At 40.9% G+C, this 19,651-nt stretch overlaps 1 protein-coding gene across 1 annotated transcript in view; it reads left to right on the forward strand.

Annotated features, from left to right (window-relative positions):
• The window catches only part of LOC306920340 (cadherin-related family member 2-like), a gene marked incomplete at its 5' end in the record, with an annotated part of 34,773 nt that extends 16,495 nt beyond the window's left edge, over window positions 1-18,278 (forward strand). The window contains 21 exons of the mRNA XM_079497057.1: window positions 166-284; window positions 979-1,197; window positions 1,754-1,909; window positions 3,384-3,548; window positions 4,231-4,292; window positions 5,447-5,690; window positions 6,536-6,781; window positions 7,231-7,300; window positions 7,385-7,966; window positions 8,234-8,305; window positions 8,431-8,480; window positions 8,672-8,826; window positions 9,110-9,206; window positions 9,459-9,547; window positions 9,675-9,749; window positions 12,472-12,604; window positions 12,787-12,908; window positions 13,888-13,947; window positions 14,278-14,361; window positions 14,736-14,793; window positions 17,070-18,278. Of these exons, the coding sequence (XP_079353183.1) occupies window positions 166-284; window positions 979-1,197; window positions 1,754-1,909; window positions 3,384-3,548; window positions 4,231-4,292; window positions 5,447-5,690; window positions 6,536-6,781; window positions 7,231-7,300; window positions 7,385-7,966; window positions 8,234-8,305; window positions 8,431-8,480; window positions 8,672-8,826; window positions 9,110-9,206; window positions 9,459-9,547; window positions 9,675-9,749; window positions 12,472-12,604; window positions 12,787-12,908; window positions 13,888-13,947; window positions 14,278-14,361; window positions 14,736-14,793; window positions 17,070-17,222 (3,011 nt within the window). The 3' untranslated portion in view covers window positions 17,223-18,278. The remainder of the gene's footprint in view (window positions 1-165; window positions 285-978; window positions 1,198-1,753; window positions 1,910-3,383; window positions 3,549-4,230; window positions 4,293-5,446; window positions 5,691-6,535; window positions 6,782-7,230; window positions 7,301-7,384; window positions 7,967-8,233; window positions 8,306-8,430; window positions 8,481-8,671; window positions 8,827-9,109; window positions 9,207-9,458; window positions 9,548-9,674; window positions 9,750-12,471; window positions 12,605-12,786; window positions 12,909-13,887; window positions 13,948-14,277; window positions 14,362-14,735; window positions 14,794-17,069) is intronic.
• Window positions 18,279-19,651: the final 1,373 nt, after the last annotated feature.

Genomic DNA, 19,651 nt, shown 5'->3' on the forward strand with positions numbered 1-19,651 from the left:
ATGAGTGACAGGGCGGACACATTATGAATGGATGAATTAATTAAAGGATAAATGGATGAATGAATGAACATACAAACGAACAAACGACCGAATGAATGAATGAATGAATGTTATTAATGAATGATGTTACTGGATGAATCGTTGACATTGGAATTGTTTCCGCAGCTGCAACAGTTTCCAGAGCAGTCGCGTTGTTCCGCATCTCAGAAAATGATGGAGCTATATTTGTCAATTCTGACATAGACCGTGAAGTTGTTGGTGATGTCGTCACTCTGAGAGTCAAGGTACAGCTTTGATTTTTATTTTAGTTTCCTCAATTTTATGTCTCCCTGGCTCCCTCCTATTGTTCCCAGATATACAGTATGTATGGTAGTTACAGGAGATATATATATATATATATATATATATATATATGTGCAGGCCAAAGAGAACTTCCCCAGGGAAAGGAAGGGACCGCACAGTCGCACACTCCAGAGACTCGGGACAAGATTATTTATGCTTCATTTTTTATTGCACGACGCGTTTTGCCGCTTGGCTTCGTCAGGTGCATGTATGCAAGCACCTGTATGTATGTATGTATATATGTATGTATATATATATATATATATATATATATATATATATATATATATGCTGCTTACACCGTTCTTGCAGTTTTAAGAGCGTCTTCTAAAGTTCCAAATTTGTCACTTTCTTAAACTAATTTTTTTTTAGCCTAAGTCGGCTCCTAATGACATGGCCACCTCGACGTCCTAATTGAAAAGGAGTGCTATTAATTAATTAATAGTCATAAACGTTTTTTTTGTGGAATGATTAGGAAATATCATATAGGCTAGTTTTGTTTTGAATCAGACTTAGGCCATTCATTTAAGAAGGGGACGATTTGTAATTGTACAGTACTTAATTATACTCAATTATAAATATAATTGTAACGTAATTGTAATTGAATCCTATTTTCAATTGTATTCTATTCCCCAGGCTATGGAGACCAATGTAAACATCCATGGTGTTCAGGCCAGTGCCTTTGCAGAAGTACGGATCACCATTGAAGACATAAATGATCAATACCCTGAGTTTTACATGTGTGGTGATTCTGCTGAAAGTGAATGCATACGGGCGGATAACTTCACAGGAGAGGTCTTTGAGCACTCGCTAGGCAATGTTCCCATCAACATGACAGTCAGAGACATGGATAAGGTCAGTGATGTGATGCAATCCTTTTTTTACTTAAGTAAAAGTATTTATACTGCAATCAAAATATAAATATAATATAGTTAACGACCTACAAGCTCACAACAACACGTTGCAATGCAACGTGTGTCAGTACTTGAGTACACCAGTACCACACTGGATAAGGTTAAGGATTTCACTGCTTATTAAACCCTTCTCAGATAGTTAATTAGAAAATGCCAATGCTTTACTGTAAACCCTCAAGCCTATTAATGGATGCAGTGTATCTGTTTATCTAGATTTATTACAGACAATCCCTGTGAGAAATTCGGGTGGACTTCACTCAGGGTGCGGAGACAGTACAAGGCACTAAAAAACAGGCTACCATTGTATGCCTTCTCTTTTAAGATTTTAAGATTCAGATGAATCAGTCGGCATACTCACTCATTGGGATATATTTCTATAGATCCCTTGTATTGAGTTGGGAAACCACAGCTTTTGCATTATGTTAATAATGTATGACTTTTATGATCTGATTTAGGTTTTATAAAGTATGCCTGTCATCATTTTCTGATGTTTGCAGGGGAAAAACGCAGAAATCAAACTGAGCATTGACGGACCTTATAAGGAGGTGTTTGCTGTGGGTCCCTTGCTTGCCTTTTCAGAGAGCGTTGTTCAGCTCATGGTCAAAAACACGCAGGAACTGGATTTCGAGAAAACAAAAGAGATGGTGATTCAGGTAAGCACAGATTGCAGAATTGAGGTGTCAAGCAATGAAACCTGAGAATGATGTTGCACTGGGAAGCCAATTTCAAAATCATCATGTTTGGTGAGACAGGTTGGCAACCTTGGCTGAGTTAAGTTTGACTCTCGGCTTGTCCGTCTATGTGTCGAAGTGTCTCTGAGCAAGTCTTTTAACACCTAAAAGCTCGCCACAGAGCACTTATCTGAGCAATTTGATCTGCCATCTCGCTGGGTAAATGCAGAAAAGTAATTTCCCCGCCCCAGGGGACCAGTAAATACTATATTAAGATAAGATAAGGAAAAGCGCGTAAGCTGTTACACCAAAACTGGTTAAAACCACTTGAAAATCACACCTGTGTGAACTGAGTGGTGCAACTAGACATTTATTTATGGATACTGTACTGTACTGTGCTCTGTACTGTATTGTAGTGTACTGTGCTCTCTACAGTACTTAGATAATGTTTGGAAAAAAATCGAGTTACCGTGTGGGGGTCCCGGAACAACCAGACCCCCAGGAACGCGCCCAGGGGTCCGGCCCGGTTCCGGCGAGCCTTCCCGCGTCCGAAACGGTCGAGAAATGACAAGAGTTACAGTGTGGGGGTCCCCGTGGGGTCCGTGTGGGGGTCCCCGGAACATCCAGACCCCCAGGAACGTGCCCAGGGCTCGTACTGTAGTGTACTCTGTGCCACTTTACTCTGTGCTGTACTCTACTGGCCACTTTAGGTGTTTCAGCTGTCCGTGCTCGGATACAGAGACACACACATACTGTACATACACACACACACACACATACATCGGAGGCACCACTCAAAAATAGGAGAGGGCCTAATGAGCGCTGCGGGACTCCGTTCTTAGTGGACTTCATCACTAGTTGACCGGTGTATATGGGATTGCAGTGCACTATTTGCATGTAGATTTGTTTGTATCTCAGCTCAGGATAATGTTGGACAGAATTTATAGTCCGACTCCGCTCACAGTGAATTCATGTGCAGGTAATTTAGCAAGACTTGTGATAAAATGGAAATGGCATCTGCATGTGTGTGAGGCCTGAATTAGTTGTGCTGTTGATAAGGCGCTTGGGTGTGGCAGTGCCCTGCCCACTACTGCAGAGGTTGTGGGTTTGAATCCACCTTGGTCCATATCCAAACACAGTTGGCACGTGTTCAGGGGAGGGAAGCCAGGCAGGGAGTGTGATAATTGTCACTGCACGTATTCCTACGGCTGGGGCGGAGTGTTGGGTGAGAGGAGTAGGACGGATGCTCTACATCCCCCCGGTGGGGGCTTCACACTGGTAGGTGAGACAGTAGGATACAACAGCAGTGACAATACAGATACCGGTATGTGTGGGGAGGAATCAATTGGAATAACGACTACATTGGGGAGAAAAAGGGGTACAAAAATAAAAATTACAAGTTGTGCTGTTGGTGAACATGATGCTATTTCCTGGTTTCCTTTGTCTTACGGTACAGGTGATAGCAGAAGATGTACAAGACAGTACGCTCCGTTCTACTGCTACTGTCACCATCAAGATCAAAGACATCAACGACAACAACCCCAAATTCCCACAGGAGTCCTATTCGATATCTGTTAAGGAGCACAGTCCAAATGGTACAGCAGTTGCCGCCAACATCACTGTAAGTTTTTACTTATCAATCTGTAGTATTTTAGATTAAAGCTTAATGAGCTACAGTAATCGTGACATTATTGACAGCTACTTCCCATAAATAATGGTTTGATTTGATTGAGAAATTCAATAGGGTTATTCTGTGTATTATTTGGTATGCTCTGTAATGTGCATATACTGTCTGTATGTCAGAAGCATATGACATGGCCATAGAAAACACAATAGTTTCTAGCATACATGTATATACAATATATTGTATAGAGTATCGTTGCTGTTGGGTGGAACCCTTATGCAGTACGTCCAAAACATTTACTTTACAGGAAATTGTGTTCCAATGGATCCAATCAAGGCAGTTATTATTTAGTAAGCTCTTTTCATTGGTTAAAAATATCATAAAACCTACAGACAGACCTACAGACAGACACTTTCACTTAAAAAGTTTAAAAATAGCACATCTACAAGCTTGTACATCTGCTATTAATGTTGTGTGACAAAGTAGAGCATGCATTAATTTACAGAACATTGAAATATGGAGATACAAGGCTTCTGACCGACTGCAACGAGATGCTACACACACTATCTGTAGTTAACTACATGTAACCCATGTAGAAACCCATGTAGTAAAATGTGCAAGGAACTGGGAATATTTTTGGATTGATCTGACATTCACAAAGGGTCATGTTCTTTTTCAGGCAGAGGATCCTGACACAATGGATGAAGGCAAACTCATCTACAGACTGCTCCCAGACACTATGTATAACTATCCTTTATATACTGCAGGGGTCAGCAACCTTTTTGACATGAAGTCATGTTTCTTGATAGTCTGTGTGCCTTAACATTACATTTAATTATGACACTACTGTACATCAAATTGTAATATTCCAAAATATTTTGTCTATATATACACTCGCATCAGGATGTAATGATTAAAGGAGAATTTCATGTTGGAAGGCGTTCTTACCTTTCGTTGTAGTTGTTAGGTCCGCACCAAAGTGGTCCAGAGAGGATTTATATAAAAAAAGGATTTTCGAGCAATGGAAATGAGCAAATTAGCACTAAAACCCAACGCCCCATTGAGGGCTTATGGTGTGGTAGGGGAAATAGCCAATAATGCGTTTTTGCACAAAATAACACCTGGACCACTTTGGTGCGGACCTAACAACTACAACGAAAGGTAAGGAAGCCTTCTAGCATGAAATTCTGAGTTTGAATGAATGTACAGTATAATTATGAGCAGGATGGAATTTGTATAGGCCTATATATTATATATATCACCCACAGCTGTTGTTGTATGATAGTGTGGGAGGGGTTAGGGGAGGGGTTAGGGTTATGATGTTGATTGATTGACACTAAAATGGTGTTGTTTCGATTGGGCCTTTTGACTCAAAGACTTTCAGCTTTCAGGAAGAAACCAAAAATACACAGGGAAGACATATTGGAATATTATAACCACACCTGGAGGTCTATTAGAGTAATGTTAACCGTGCAAAACAGAAAAAGTACAAACATCACTGCACTCGATCCATCTTTAAGCATGTCACAATTGTTACATAATGGAGAAAGAGCCTAATCACAATTATTTTTTAGATAATCACAATTATTTTTGTATAATTGTCATAGTTTCCTTGTTGGAAGAAATATTTTTCATACTTTTCAAAAAATAGTGTAAATAGCAGAGCTACAAATCGGCTATTTCTAGATATATTAAAATGAATACATGTCAGTAATTTCATTTCAATTCAATTTAAGTTATTTGTCATATCTGCCCTGTGCAATTTTTGTTTAGAAATTATACATGTCTGTTTAGACAGACATGTATAATGAAAACACAATTCAATCATTCATCTTAATTATTCTTGTCGTTGTGACACTGGGTTATTCCTGTGTGCTCTTTTGTTTTTCTTTCAGGCGCAAGTATTTCGATGTGTATCCAGACACAGGAGTGGTGTATGTGGCAAACAGCAGGCTGATTGACCGAGAGGTCACGTCTCTGTATTCAGCCACCCTGCAAGCCAGAGACACGGACAACAAGACAGGCTCAACAGTGTTAGAGATCACACTGACTGACATCAATGACAACAGGCCGGAAATCAACAGGAATCCTTATCTGGAGTTTGTTAAAGAGGGTGAAAATGTGGACCTCAAAATACAGGTATTTACGATGAGGATATCCATGAACATGACTCTGCTTTTGATATCCCTCCATTTTAGGGGATATGGTTAATCTTTAATTTTGAATATATTATTTTGTCTCCTCCGGCCTCTGCATACTTTTTAAAAAAATAAATGAAAAAGTAAATGAAAAAACACGGCCCTCACGTATTAGAAGTCACCAGAAAAAAGGACGTGTTTTTTCGAGGAATATATCATGGTTAAAATTACGGTTACAATGGGTTTGTATAGGAAGGGGGCGGGGCAGCTAAAATGAATATCTAAATTCTGAATCAAGCATCAATCAATCAAACTGTCTGGGGTGCTCCCATAAGCCTGAGTAGACGATAAAATGACAACGTTTTTTTTTTAAGTGAAATATCCCTTTAAATTCCATAGACTTTTGCTGGGACAGGAAATTTATAATTGGGCTCTCGACAAATTCCATAGACTTGGCTGGCCTATGATGTAATTTCGGAAAGCCATGCATTGGAGGGCTAGTGCCCTTCAAAAAATGTAAAAAACCAATCGCGCTCGCAATGCATTGGCTATTTCTGCTATTTGTCAAAGTAGCCTAGTATAGGGTGTAAGTCGCTAAGACAATTTAAAAATAAATTTAAAAATAAATGTAACTCTGACAACTTCAACTAAGAACCACAAACGAAATTAACTATAGTAAGTATAATCCTGCATGTAAATCTTATACAACAAATCGTGGCTGGACCTCACAATCTCACTTACAAACAGAAAACATGGTGATGGTTTTTAATTTATTTTTCCAGGTGGCATATCTGATAATATAAAATATTGGATTCTACCATCTGTTTCTTCCAATGTTCCCTACAGGCTACTGATGATGACGAACAAGGGACGGAAAACAGCCAGATTGTGTTTGGAATTGTGCTAAGCGAGTACAGTCATCTCTTCACGATTGACCCTGACACTGGAGTTCTGACAAACCGAACCCAACTGGACCGAGAGGACTTGGATCCTGAGCTAGAGGGAAAAATTGAGTTGAATGTGACTGCTAACGACAAGGGCACTGATCCCCATCCCCTGTCCACGTGGGTCACAGTTATCATCCAAGTGGATGTGAGTCCTCACCAGTGTCTAGTCAACCCACATTGATGCTATACTCCTGATGATACATTTTGTGGTCTGTACAGTTTGTCAGCAGCACCCAAATAGACCAAGGTTGTTAGGAAACTGAATACACACTGGTGTGTTGGTATTTCAAAGTATGCTCATGAGGACATACAATTTGCATTAAAGTTACATTTACCCTTTGTCTTTCAAACACTAAAACTAAACCTAAATCTGTCCCTTGCTCTAATCCTAACCCTGACACACACACACACACACACACACACACACACACACACACACACACACCACACACACACACACACACACACACACACACACACACACACAAGCACCTATATTATTGTCAGTTGCCACTGTAGATAGTGGTATTGATTTTCTCTATGGTGCATAATCAATTTAGTTCTATCTATTGATTTTCTCTTAATGCCTCCTAGGATGTCAATGACAACACTCCACGATTTACAAAACCGTCATACAAATTCTCAGTCAAAGAAGGGATGAAAGGTAAGCAACTTTGTTCAATCAACTACTTTCACTTGTAGACACTGTTACTGAAACATTCTCTACTCCTTTGCTTCAACCAATCAGGCGATGTTGGCTCCGTGCATGCGGTGGATTTGGACCAAACCTCAGACTTCAACCGCATCTCCTTCAGCATCATTAATGGAAGCTCTCGAAGTTTCATCATTCGTACCTATCCTGAGGAGGGAGGTTACAGAGGCAACATCTCCGTGGACCCGGACATCGAGTTGGACTACGAGAGCGCTCACAAGAACTTCACCATGTGGGTGGAGGCCGCAGACCTGGAACTCAAAAGCTCCATGGTGGTGGTGGAAGTGGAGGTCTTGGACGTGAACGACGAAAGACCAGTGTTCCTGCCGACGGAGGTCGTGGACGTAAAGGAGAACAGCACGATCGCTGGAGCCGTCGGGTGTTTTATGGCCAAGGACAGAGACGGCGACCCTTTGTTGGTCTACGAGATGGAATCCACCCAGTGCCGATGCAGCAACACGCTGAGCCCCTGCAACTGGTTCCTCTTGGAGAAAACAGGGGAAGTCATAGTGAACCCGAATGTCACAGTGGATTATGAGCTGTGTGTGCAGGTGATAATGAAGGCTCAGGTGGTGGATGTGAACACGGAAAAAGGAGCCAACAACAGCGCGGTATCAGGTAAGCACTGCGATTCATTAGGGTTTGTGGTTGGAAGAGCTCACATAGTTGTTCTAATTGTGCAGTTTGTTGTAGGGCATGACTGGTTTGTAAGCGAACTATATCAGATTCAGAATACACATTCACATGCAGTTACTTGAGGCGCACAAAAACACACACATGTGCAGAATGTAGGTTGTTTCAATCTGTAAAGGCAGCTCCACTTCAGAATGAGTGCACAGATCTGTGGAAAGAGAAAATATGAATTAATAATCTGAATTGTTGCAGGAGAAATGGTGATCAACATTGTGGATATAAATGACAATGTTCCAGAATTCATTGTCCCAGATTCCGTGTTTGGTGAGTGGATGTACAAGATATTTCAGATACTATATACAGTGAGCTCGTATATCTATCAACGTATATATCTATGGTGGTACTGTACGTCTGTCGGTCTGTGATTTGATTCCCTCTCTGGTGTTTAGTTGTGGTGTCAGAGAGTGCAAGCAAGGCCACATCGGTGGCCAGTGTTAAAGTGAGTATGAAGTGACACAAATAATCCATAAATTAAATTGTCTCTGTTGATGCATGAGCTAGCTGCTTTAAGTGTGTGTCCCCCCTCCACACACACACACACACACACACACACACACACACACACACACACACACACACACACACACACACACACACACACACACACACACACACACACACACATTTCAGGCGACAGACCGTGACTCTGGGATCCATCAGCAAATTACGTTTGAAGTGACGTCAGTGCAATTCCACGACTCCAACAATCAAACGAACGACGAGAGGATTCTGTTTGAAGCTGTCCGCGCCCCACAGGAAAATGAAATTTACATCGCAGTCATCCAGTGAGTCCCTTTCTGCATTGCAGCTGTTTATAGATGACGCTCTTCTTAAGAGTCACAAAATCTACAATTTTGCGTGCTTGTAGATCAGCGTTTTCTGCAGAAGGGATTTGTTATCGAGCAGGGGTTCCCAAACTTGCACCCAAAAGAGGCTGCCTTTTGCCAGACCACTTTTCTGTCTGCCTGCTTAAATAAAATAAAAAGCTGAAAAATACATATTTAAAATAGCTTTCTGTTGAGTGTTTTACTAAATCTTTTTAGCTTTTCATTTTTTTCTACATTGCAGATCTCTTGAAGAGCTTGTTACGAATCTGAAAGGGAAGTATTTGGTGAACGTAACAGCAACAGACACGGGTGGCCTCTCAACAACCACAGTGCTGGAGGTGAGAAGCCTGAAGAAATTGTACAGTATATTTGCCTTGTTGAAATTTGCTATACATGCAGTATAAACTTGCCCTGTCTGTCTGTCTGTCTGTCTGTCTGTCTGTCTGTCTGTCTGTCTGTCTGTCTGTCTGTCTGTCTGTCTGTCTGTCTGTCTGTCTGTCTGTCTGTCTGTCTGTCTGTCTGTCTGTCTGGTGAGTTCATTACCTGGTGGGAAGAATAATTGCTCTCTCTGCTCATTGTTTATATTCTAGATTTTCACGGTTGACCAATCATATAAAATTGAGCTTCGATTTGATTCACCTGTAGAGGAAGTCAACAAGAACAAAAATGAAATCATTAGGTAAGGCGGTTTCATAGCCTAAAGTACAACATTTGCCATTTCCACAACAACTCTGTGGTAGAAACAACTTTGGAATCTTTGAAATCAGGTCTTGTCAGTGTATTATTTCTTCTACCTTCTATCCAAGGGTACTTACCACTGCTACCAAAGCTGCTGTTCAAGTTATGAAAATCAGACCTGACACTGAAACTGAAGAGTCCAGGTGAGCACATCATCTTCATCCCACCCATTCAAATGTACTTTTTTCAGCTCTTGACTTCATTCAGCTCACCCACCACCAGGTGGTGCCAACTATCTTATAATATGCTGTTATTGCGAACGCAGTGATTGCGAACGCAGTGAGCATTTACTATGAGACCCAGCAGATCCTGTCTGTCTGTCTGTCTGTCTGTCTGTGTGTGTGTCACGCTGTAACACCAACCGCCCGCCACCAGAGGGCGCAGCTGTATCACACACAAAAACACACACACATGCATGCACACACGCACACACACACACACACACACACACACACACACACACACACACACACAGACACACACACACACACACACACACACACACACACACACACACACACACACACACACACACACACACACAAACAACTTAACTTAATAAAAAAAAACTTAACTTAAAAAAAAACTTAACTTAAAAAAAAACTTACAAAGAAAAAACTTTAAAAAAAACTTAACTTAAAAAAAATCTTAAAAAACAAACAAAACTAATGTATCACACACAAAAACACACACATGCACGCACACGCACGTGCACGCACACACACACACAAACAACTTAACTTAATTAAAAAAAACTTAACTTAAAAAAAACTTAACTTAAAAAAAAATCTTTAAAAAAATCTTTAAAAAAAAAAATAACTAAAAAAAAACCTTAAAGTACGTAATTTATTCTAATTGTTGTTATTGCAATTTACGAGCTGCGTTCGCTTCCCGCGTTCGCGCGTCTTACTTGTAGTTATTGTAGATATGTACATCTAACATATAATTAACAGAATGTCTGTCCTGTCTGTCTGTCTGAATGTCTATCTGAAACACTGTTGCTGTTCCTCACTGGCTGCACCAATCGCTCAGAATTTTCACAGGTATTGACCATTATATTATAAGGGTCTTAATAAGGCCCTTTTTTCAATTTAACAAATGTAACGCTGTTAATTAAATGTATTATTGAATTACATTTTCCCATCGACTTATATGGGAAAATGCGAAAACTCACATTCAAGTATTTTTCTCTCAGAAACCGAAAGGGCTACAGTTACAACACTTGGAGGGCAGGTTCATAATAATTATTAAAATTAATGTAATGAATAATTACATCAGTCGGCCTCATGGTGGCGCTATAACGGCTCACTTTACATTTAGCCTTATAGCTCTTGAACCTTAGGTCGTAAAATCAAAATTTCTTTCCCTGGATTCCTTGGGACATGAAGCATTTCCTCATATAGGCCACTTGCATCAAGATGGATCTTCTGCCATTTTGAATTTTCTTCAAAACGCACGTTTTGCTCTTCCACCTACAGATTTTGTCCAAATCTCACAAAAATCGGTACACATGATCCCCGGACCTATCCGATTAAAACACCACAGGCAGAATTGTCATAGTCCGTATCATTTAGATTTTACGACTTAAGGTTCAAGAGTTTTAGGGCAAAAGGTAAAGTGGGCTGTTATAGTGCCAACTATTGTTAAATTGATAAAAGGGCTTCGTTAAGACCTCCATATTGAAATGATCAATGCCTGTGTAGAAATTCAGAGGCATAGGTGCAGCTAGCGAGGAGCAGCGACATTGCTTTGGACAGATATTCCCTTAATTATGTTAGATTGTCAATGAAATGCACATTATCTGTTGGTTATAGTTTTTATGGGAAAATGGGACTGATCGATGAGGTGTCTGATGTTGTGAGACCCAAAACCCGATGACCTTGGGATACATCACTGAGGATACGTCCCAGGTGCATCCATGCGATGTATTTTTGTTTATTGTACACTGTGTGTATGTGCCTCTCTACTGAATGATGTAGCTTGTGACGCAAGAAGAATTTCAGATAAATTAAATTTGACTAGTCCTTACGCGTATATCTAGTGTGCATCTGAGCATAGACATGGTAACGCCCGCCTGCCTCTGATTGGCCTACCGACACTGCCCGTCTCGACTGTCCTCCGAGATGCGAGGTTACTCCATGGTGGGAAAATAATACAAGAGAATGACAGCTTGGCACGCGCGACAGAATGCAGCCTTGTAACTAACTTGTAAGTTTTATTTTTGTAGAAGAGCCAACCCACTAACTTTGGAAGCCGATTAGAGCCGAACGATACGGACTATGAAAATTCTGCCAGCTGTGTTTTATTCGGATAGGTCCAGAAATTATGTGTACCGATGTTTGTGAGATTTGGACACAAATCTGTAGGTGGAAGAACAAAAAGTGTGTTTTGAAGAAAATTCTAAATGGCAGGAAATCTATCCTGACACAAATGGGCGTGGCCTATATAGGGAGATAGATGTGCCACTCATGACCCAAGGAATCCAGGGAAAGAGACATTTTGATTTTACAACCTACAGTTCAAGAGTTATAAGGCGAAATGTAAAGTCGGCTGTTATAGCGCCAACATGAGGCCGACTGATGTAATTATTATTCATTTTAATAATTATTAGGTACCTCCCCTCCAAGTGTTGAAACTGTAGCCCTTACGGTTTCTGAGAGAAAAATTGTTGAATGTGAGTGCAGCCAGTGAGGACCAGTGACAGTGTTTCAGACAGACATTCAGACATACAGACAGACATTCAGACATTTCGTAAATTATATGTTAGGTATAACATAACGTCATAAACATAATTCTGGCATGTTTTTGTTGTAAAGTGTTCTCTCTCAGCCGGTATTGACTTGGTTGAGTGCTATCATTCGGCAGGGCTCAAAAGGACACTATAATGGAGTTGTATTGTGTCTACTCTAATGGGACCGCCCTTCCACCTGAAGCTCTCGAGAAGATGCTCTCTGCTGAACATATTGCTGTACTGCGTCAGCTTGGCCTCATAGACATTGTAAGTGTGTGTGTGTGTGTGTGTGTGTGTGTGTGTGTGTGTGTGTGTGTGTGTGTGTGTGTGTGTGTGTGTGTGTGTGTGTGTGTGTGTGTACCTGTGTACACACAGGTAAAACCATCCAAGCCTAATTGTGATTGTAACTGTGACTGTTATTGTTGCTTTGATTGTGATTTACGTTCCAGGGGACTGTGTCTGTGGAGGAACCAAAAGAAAATCCTCTTACCTTTTTCCTGGCGGGCCTCGTCAGTGGGTGCATCATCGTTTTGTCAGTTCTCACCACATCTCTGCTGTGCACACGCAGAAAGTAAGCAAGGATTTGGGGGGGGGGGAGACAGACGGAGCAGCCAATCTCATGGGCCCCGGAAACGGGGTCAGAAGGGCCTATTTAGGGACCGACTTGTCTATCTCCCCAACTGGTGCTGGTCTAGCACCCCCACCGTTTCCCATTGTGTTGCACAATCGTTGTTGTGGATTGGCTGATTGCTTGCCTCTCGCTGCAATGGCCACTCTGTTACTATAATACACATTAACAATTCGTTGATCATTATGCTGGCTGTTGGTGTGAAAGAAGCAGAAGCAATTCATGTGGAGAGCCGAGAGCACACGCACAGTACATTTGGATACTCTTCAGAGCATCCAATGGCGTCTGAAGAGCATCTCATGGTGTCGCCGTCTAATCATTATTGCAATTATCTCTATAATGACATTGATCAATCATCAATGCCTCCAGCTGGTGCAAAATGCAGCTGCTCTCCTCACCAGCACAAACAAATCTGAGTTTTAGCTGCACTTCATTGGCTTCCTTTCACTTTTAGAATACATTCAAGGTTCTGTTATTTGTTTTGAAATCTACTGGGACCTACGGTGTGCAGACTCCCCCTCCTTTCCTCCATTAATTTGTACGTATTGATGTTCATCACCTGAAAAGGTTTTTGTTGGGATGTGCATGCTTCCCTTTGGACTCTGAACATAAGAGGAGACCAGCTTGCAGGGCTGACCGCACATTTGCTGCTGCTCTTTAGAGATCGGCCTAGTCTATTGAAGCTTTTAAATCCTAACTTAAGACCTATTTCTTTTCACTGGCTCTTAATACAGTAACAGTCCATCGAAGCTTTTAAATCCTGACTTAAGACCTACTGTATTTCTTTTCACTGGCTTTTAATAACACCTGAGTCACACTCTCAAATTCTCTATAGTGGCTTATTGCTTTATAGTGTGATAAAGACTTTGACTAGAGAGGTACTGGATCTGTTTCAACTGAATCCAATTAATTCATGTGTTAGCTACCGGAGGAAGCTGAAGGCGGCTAAAGCCATGCACACTGTGGCCATGACCAAGTACAAGTAAGTGGTTTATGTGTGTGTGTGTGTGTGTGTGTGTGTGTGTGTGTGTGTGTGTGTGTGTGTGTGTGTGTGTGTGTGTGTGTGTGTGTGTGTGTGTGTGTGTGTGTGTGTGTGTGTGTGTGTGTGTGTGTGTGTGTCATCATTTTGTACTTTATTACTTAATTTTACCATACTTTTGACGGTCTATTCAAATAATTTAAAAAAAAGATATATATACCACATCATTATATCTAATAAATTATGTATTGCCCTGTCCATATCAAATGTATCGATATGATCTATATTTAATTCTGTCTGTGCGTGTGTACGTTTTTGTGTGTGCACTGACAGGGCTAACCCTGTGCTCAACCTCAACATCGACACGGCCACAGATCTGGGATTCGATGAGGAAAACTCTAACGCAGACAAAGTCAGGTACAAACGACCCTCCGCAGCATTCTCCACAACCATCGTACTGATGCAAAGTGACAGAGTGGAGACATCGCTCTCCACGACAAGCTACAAAATAAATTTGTCCGAGTGGTTTCACTACAGCATGATACCTGTGTTGTGATGATAAAACACTGACTGCTCCCTACTTTAATACGCATATGGTGTCCACTTTACTGATTGATTGTTTGTTTGGTTGGTTGAATACTTTTATCAGTAAAAAATGGCACAATATTTTCAGATGGGGGTCTGCGGTCAATATTATATGTATACATTTTGGTGTCCTGACATGAAACACTACATAGGCTCCCTGAGAAAAGCTTCAGTAACGGTAACACATTTGTTCTTTCCCCATCAAGCCTCAACTCTCTGGACTACAACATTGACATGTCTGAGAAGGATTCGCCCCTTACTATGGTGAGTTTACATTTGAACTACCTTCATCGTCGTTGTTATGAATTCATGCATTGGTTATGTCACCAGTCCATGTCCATCCACTGTCCTTCTGTGAATTAAATTGACTAACTAAATTGAGTAACTTAAAGCTGCTATAAGCAATGTCAACATTTGAATGACCTTTTTTTTATTTTTTATTATTCAGACAGCCAGCAATGGGTAGAACGCTCCCCCCAAAAATGTAGTCTCTGTGAAATATCTAGGGGCCGAAATCTGCATTCAAAGATGTTCCTAGAAGCTTTGTCATTGGTCGAAAAAACCCGGTCGCAATGACTAACCAATCAGGAAATGGACAGGCAAATCGACCAATGACAAAGCTTCTAGGAAAATCTTTGAATGCAGATTGCGGCCCCTTTTGGAGAGCGTTCTACCCATTGCTGGCTGTCTAAATACCAAAAAAAAGAAAGAAAAAAACCCCAAAAAATGTCATTAAGATTTTGACAAATTATTGCTTATAGCAGCTTTAATGCTTATGACCAAACAGCATGTTTATTAGCAGTTATTACACAGCTTTGAAGAGCACTCATTGTTTAATTTATAATCAATGAATCTATCAGGTGATAGATTAATAGATTATACATTAATCAATTCATTAATTGGTCTGTTTTTTTGAATAACCACTCTCTTTACATTTCTATGGATACAGTTGTAATCATAGAATAATTTATAATAAAGTACATGTAGGAAACTTATAATACAACTAGAACTGCACTCTGTCGAGTGCCTACTTGCTTGTTGCACACAAGTAGGCCGCAAGCAGAGCGTGCAAGTACTGTCGACCGCTACAAACTGTCAAATCTCAGCTTCTCTGTGAAAGAACGTTTGAAATATTGAATTATTAGGTTTAGCTATTTGCTACGTACCTAGTTTTTGGAGGTAAAAAAGTAGTATTGTGAAGTATGGTAAAAGTTTCTATCTATAAAAGAAATACAGTTCTATCGATTTAGAAGTGTCCTGGATCCCTTTTTAGTTTCTCAAAGAAAAATAAATCATCGATATCTGATGAAAAGAAAAAGTATATAAATTGAAAAAGGACACTCCAACAGCAAATGAACGCTCAATGTTAAACCCCAGCTGAGCGGGGTTTCCTCATGCTATATGCACATGAGTCTGATCGGCGGATATGAGTGCCACACCTCTGGTTGCAAAATAATTCCCTTCAGCGACTGCCTAGTTTTTCACTAACCTTTGAAGAACCACCCGGCCGCCATCATCGTTCCGTCTTAAAATGGTGTGAAGGAGGAACGCTCCCGTACCGCGTCGCCATTGCAATAGGAATGCATTGGGCCTCAATTTCCCAGAAGCCTTAGCAAGCCAGTGTGACTGGCACCGGTTTCTGTTGTGGGAGACGTCAAATCGGAGCTCGATCAGTGAGAGAGCGGGAGAAAAGGAGAAAGGGATAGAGGGATTCCCTCAGTGTGAGTAAGAGGGGAAGGGAGGGATGAAGGGGGTAAGATTGAGCCTATTTCACCTTAAGAGTTGCCTATTATATGTTTTGCTATATTCAATTGTGGAGATGAATTTTGTTAAAGGCAGTCAGGCAGACCTATTAATCATTAAGTGAGATGTGGTTCACTGTGAGTGCCATCACGGCTCCAGGCTGCACAAGCCAACACACAGCTGTGCAAGAGAGCTCACAGGCAGGGAGAAGTGCAGGCACTCAGTAGTCGATACCATGCCTCCGGCAGCTTGTCTGTAAACTGTTCTCTTCTAATTCTACTTTATTCATTTTAGTAAAATGTATAAAGTTTTAGGCAAGGCAAGGCACCTAGTCCATGAAGGTTACTCAATCTTGATTTGTCACATCTACAACAACTGCTAGTTTAAAAGTGTGTTATATATATTCTGTACTTTCCATACAAGTTTTTGATTGATTGATTGAAAAATGTATTAACAGTTTGCAGAATTACAGTACATTTCAAGCACAAACTCAATACAAAGGCTGTTAACTGTGAGTGGACGACCCAATTAAGCATTACACTTGTTTCCAATAGGGTCCACAAGTAGTCTGTTTATGTCTGTCTCAAGTCATGTGGGAAGTCACTCAATGCAGAGATGGAGACTATGGGTTGATAGGCTGCCGCCTGGCAAAATCCACTTCTCATTTGTATAAAACAAAAACTAAAAATGATTCCCCCTGATGTCCCCTGTCGTCGTCAACAAAAAGCATGATCTGCACGCTTGCTGTGCAACGTATTACCGGGCTTTCATTTACCAGTGTGTCTCCTCTTTGACAGATAATCCAAGAAGAGGATGAGGACCATGAGGAGCCAGGATACATTGAGCCTCTGGGGGCAGCACTTGCCCAGCGGGGAGCCAAGAAAGGCTCTGGGAAAACTCATGTAGCGTTTGATAATCCTGCCTTTTCGGGTAGTACAACTGACGTGTAACAGCCTGGGTGAAGGGGCAGGGGTGGTTGACACATGCCAGCGGGTGAGGGAGTGGGAGTGGGGCTGACAGTCACTGGAGGCCCCCAGTTTGATATGCACTAGGCCAAGGACCCCCAGTTTTTTTTTCCCTCTGGAACTGCAATCTCCACTGTCAAATCCTCAGTGTGGTTGTTTAACTCTGAGAATGTACAAATGGACCACCATGGGTTCATTTGTACATTCTCTGAGTTATACAATCTCAGAATTACAAACCCCTAATGGTCCATTTGGACCTTTGTTCGTCCCAGGACTGACGTCGACAAACAGGAATCTGACATCTTTAGAGTTTTAGCAACCACTGTCAATCAAAGGCAGAACATCACCGCTATATAACAGAAACTTTGCCATTTTAAAAAGACCCCACGTTTTAGCAGCTGATGCGGAAAAAGCCTTATTTTCTGAATGACAGCATTATAGCATGGGATGTGCATGGTTTAGAATGGGACCTTTATTAGACACTTGACCAATCTATAAATGGACGTCAGTAAAGTTAAAGCCATCATTGTTCTATTACAGTAACACAACATACGTTGATGTACCCATGCCTTAATTACAATTTAACCACAAGTTGCAAGGATCTCATCTGCTTCAGCTGTTGGCATGGAATGTTTTGTGTTGTCATGACCAGTTTATTTAATTTGATCTTTGTTAAATACAATTGAGTGTGTTGTTTTCTTTGTATAATAATCATTGAAGCACTAATGAGTTTGCAAGCTTGAAAAGAGAGCAAAACGGCAAACAACAAATGATCGTTGCAAACAATGATTCACAGCTGTTCTACTGTATAAATGTGTAAGTCAAATGTTTTAAATTTGTTTTAAATTTATTTTGTTGAGTCTGACTGTTTATTTTATCACGTCATTATGTCATGTTATGGTCATTGTCACTGACGAGAAGACATTTCTTTTTAATCTGTCGAGTGGAAACCTCATATGTCCAAAACTGTTACTTTTCAGGAATCATATGCAAAAATAGCAATAAAGGCTGTAGTGTGATCGAGTAGGGCATTCATTTACGAAAAAAACCCCAAAGTTAAAATATGGAGATAAGAGGTTTCTGCCCTACACATTTATAAATAAACTTGAAGACCTAAAGTCTGATCTGGCCATTTTCACTTGGACTGACTGGTTAGGGTATGAACCATTTGCAGATATAGAATATATAGGCATACGTATATGGGTATACTCATATGTACATCTGCACAACCCTGGAAATTGGTTTGTAATCTCAGGCCTGGAAAAAAAAACGACCCTCAGTGTGTAATTACTAAGTAATCAATTAGGAGGTGTGGCATAGTCAGAATTAATTCCATATATATCACAATGTGATGTCAGAACATGCAGATATCAGAAGAACAGGCCCTTTTATGCCCATATGGAGTTCTTTGTCAGACATGCCCAAATATGGAGTCTATGCAGATGTCAGAACATATTTGTAATGATGCAACTGGAGATTTCAGTATCTGCCTCTCTGTGTCCCTTTATGCCTATATATGGAGTTATGTGTCAGGCATGGATCTAAGACTATCTCTCGGGCAAACTGCAGTATGTGAGACTGCAGTGTTGTCTGTTCGGATGTGCTGGTGAACATCACAGGCACTCCCCAGGGCACAGTGCTGTCACCTTTCCTGTTCACCCTATAAACATCTGACTTCCGCTTCAACTAAAAGACATGTCAGTTGTCACCTACAGATGAATTTTTTAGATAACATTGCAGTGGTCAGCTGCATCTCAGGTGAATGTATCTCAGGTGATAACACTGTTGAGCACGCATGGTTAAGGAGGTAGTGCACTGGAGCAAGGCAAACCGCCTCTGGCTCAATGCTAGCAAGACCAAGGAGATGGTGGTAGACTATATGACATGACCAAGAGGCTCCAACATAAATGCAGAGGTAGTGGAGAATGTAGACAACTACAAGTTTGTAGTTTCCGAGTGCACCTAAACAGGTTGTTGGAGTAGTCTACTCTGATGCACTGTATTGTTCTCGAGAAGGCTCAGATCTTTTAGCGTATGCAACAGGATGCTGGTGATCGAGGAAGGGCTCCTTCGTGGGGACCTCAATGGAGTGGGTGGTTAAGGTGCATACAGCGAGGAAGCTGTGGGAGTATAAATTGGAACATTCCAATGTGTTTCTAATGATTAGTAAAACAAATCGACTCCAAGTTAAGTTAGAACTTGGTTTCACATAGCTGCCATTTTGGTAATATGCAAATTAGGGTTGTACAAATGTCAGATGCTGTGACACTTTGTGGTACTTGAATAAATGTTTCATACAATATGTTGAAATAATTCTGACCTTTATTACTTGCGCAAGCAGAGCATGCAAGTAATGTTATCAGTCAGGTGCTACCACGATGCGTATGTCCCTTAGCAGCATATGATATGACATC

This window comes from Electrona antarctica, assembly GCF_951216825.1.
Source record: "Electrona antarctica genome assembly, chromosome: 1".
Lineage (NCBI taxonomy): Eukaryota > Metazoa > Chordata > Actinopteri > Myctophiformes > Myctophidae > Electrona > Electrona antarctica.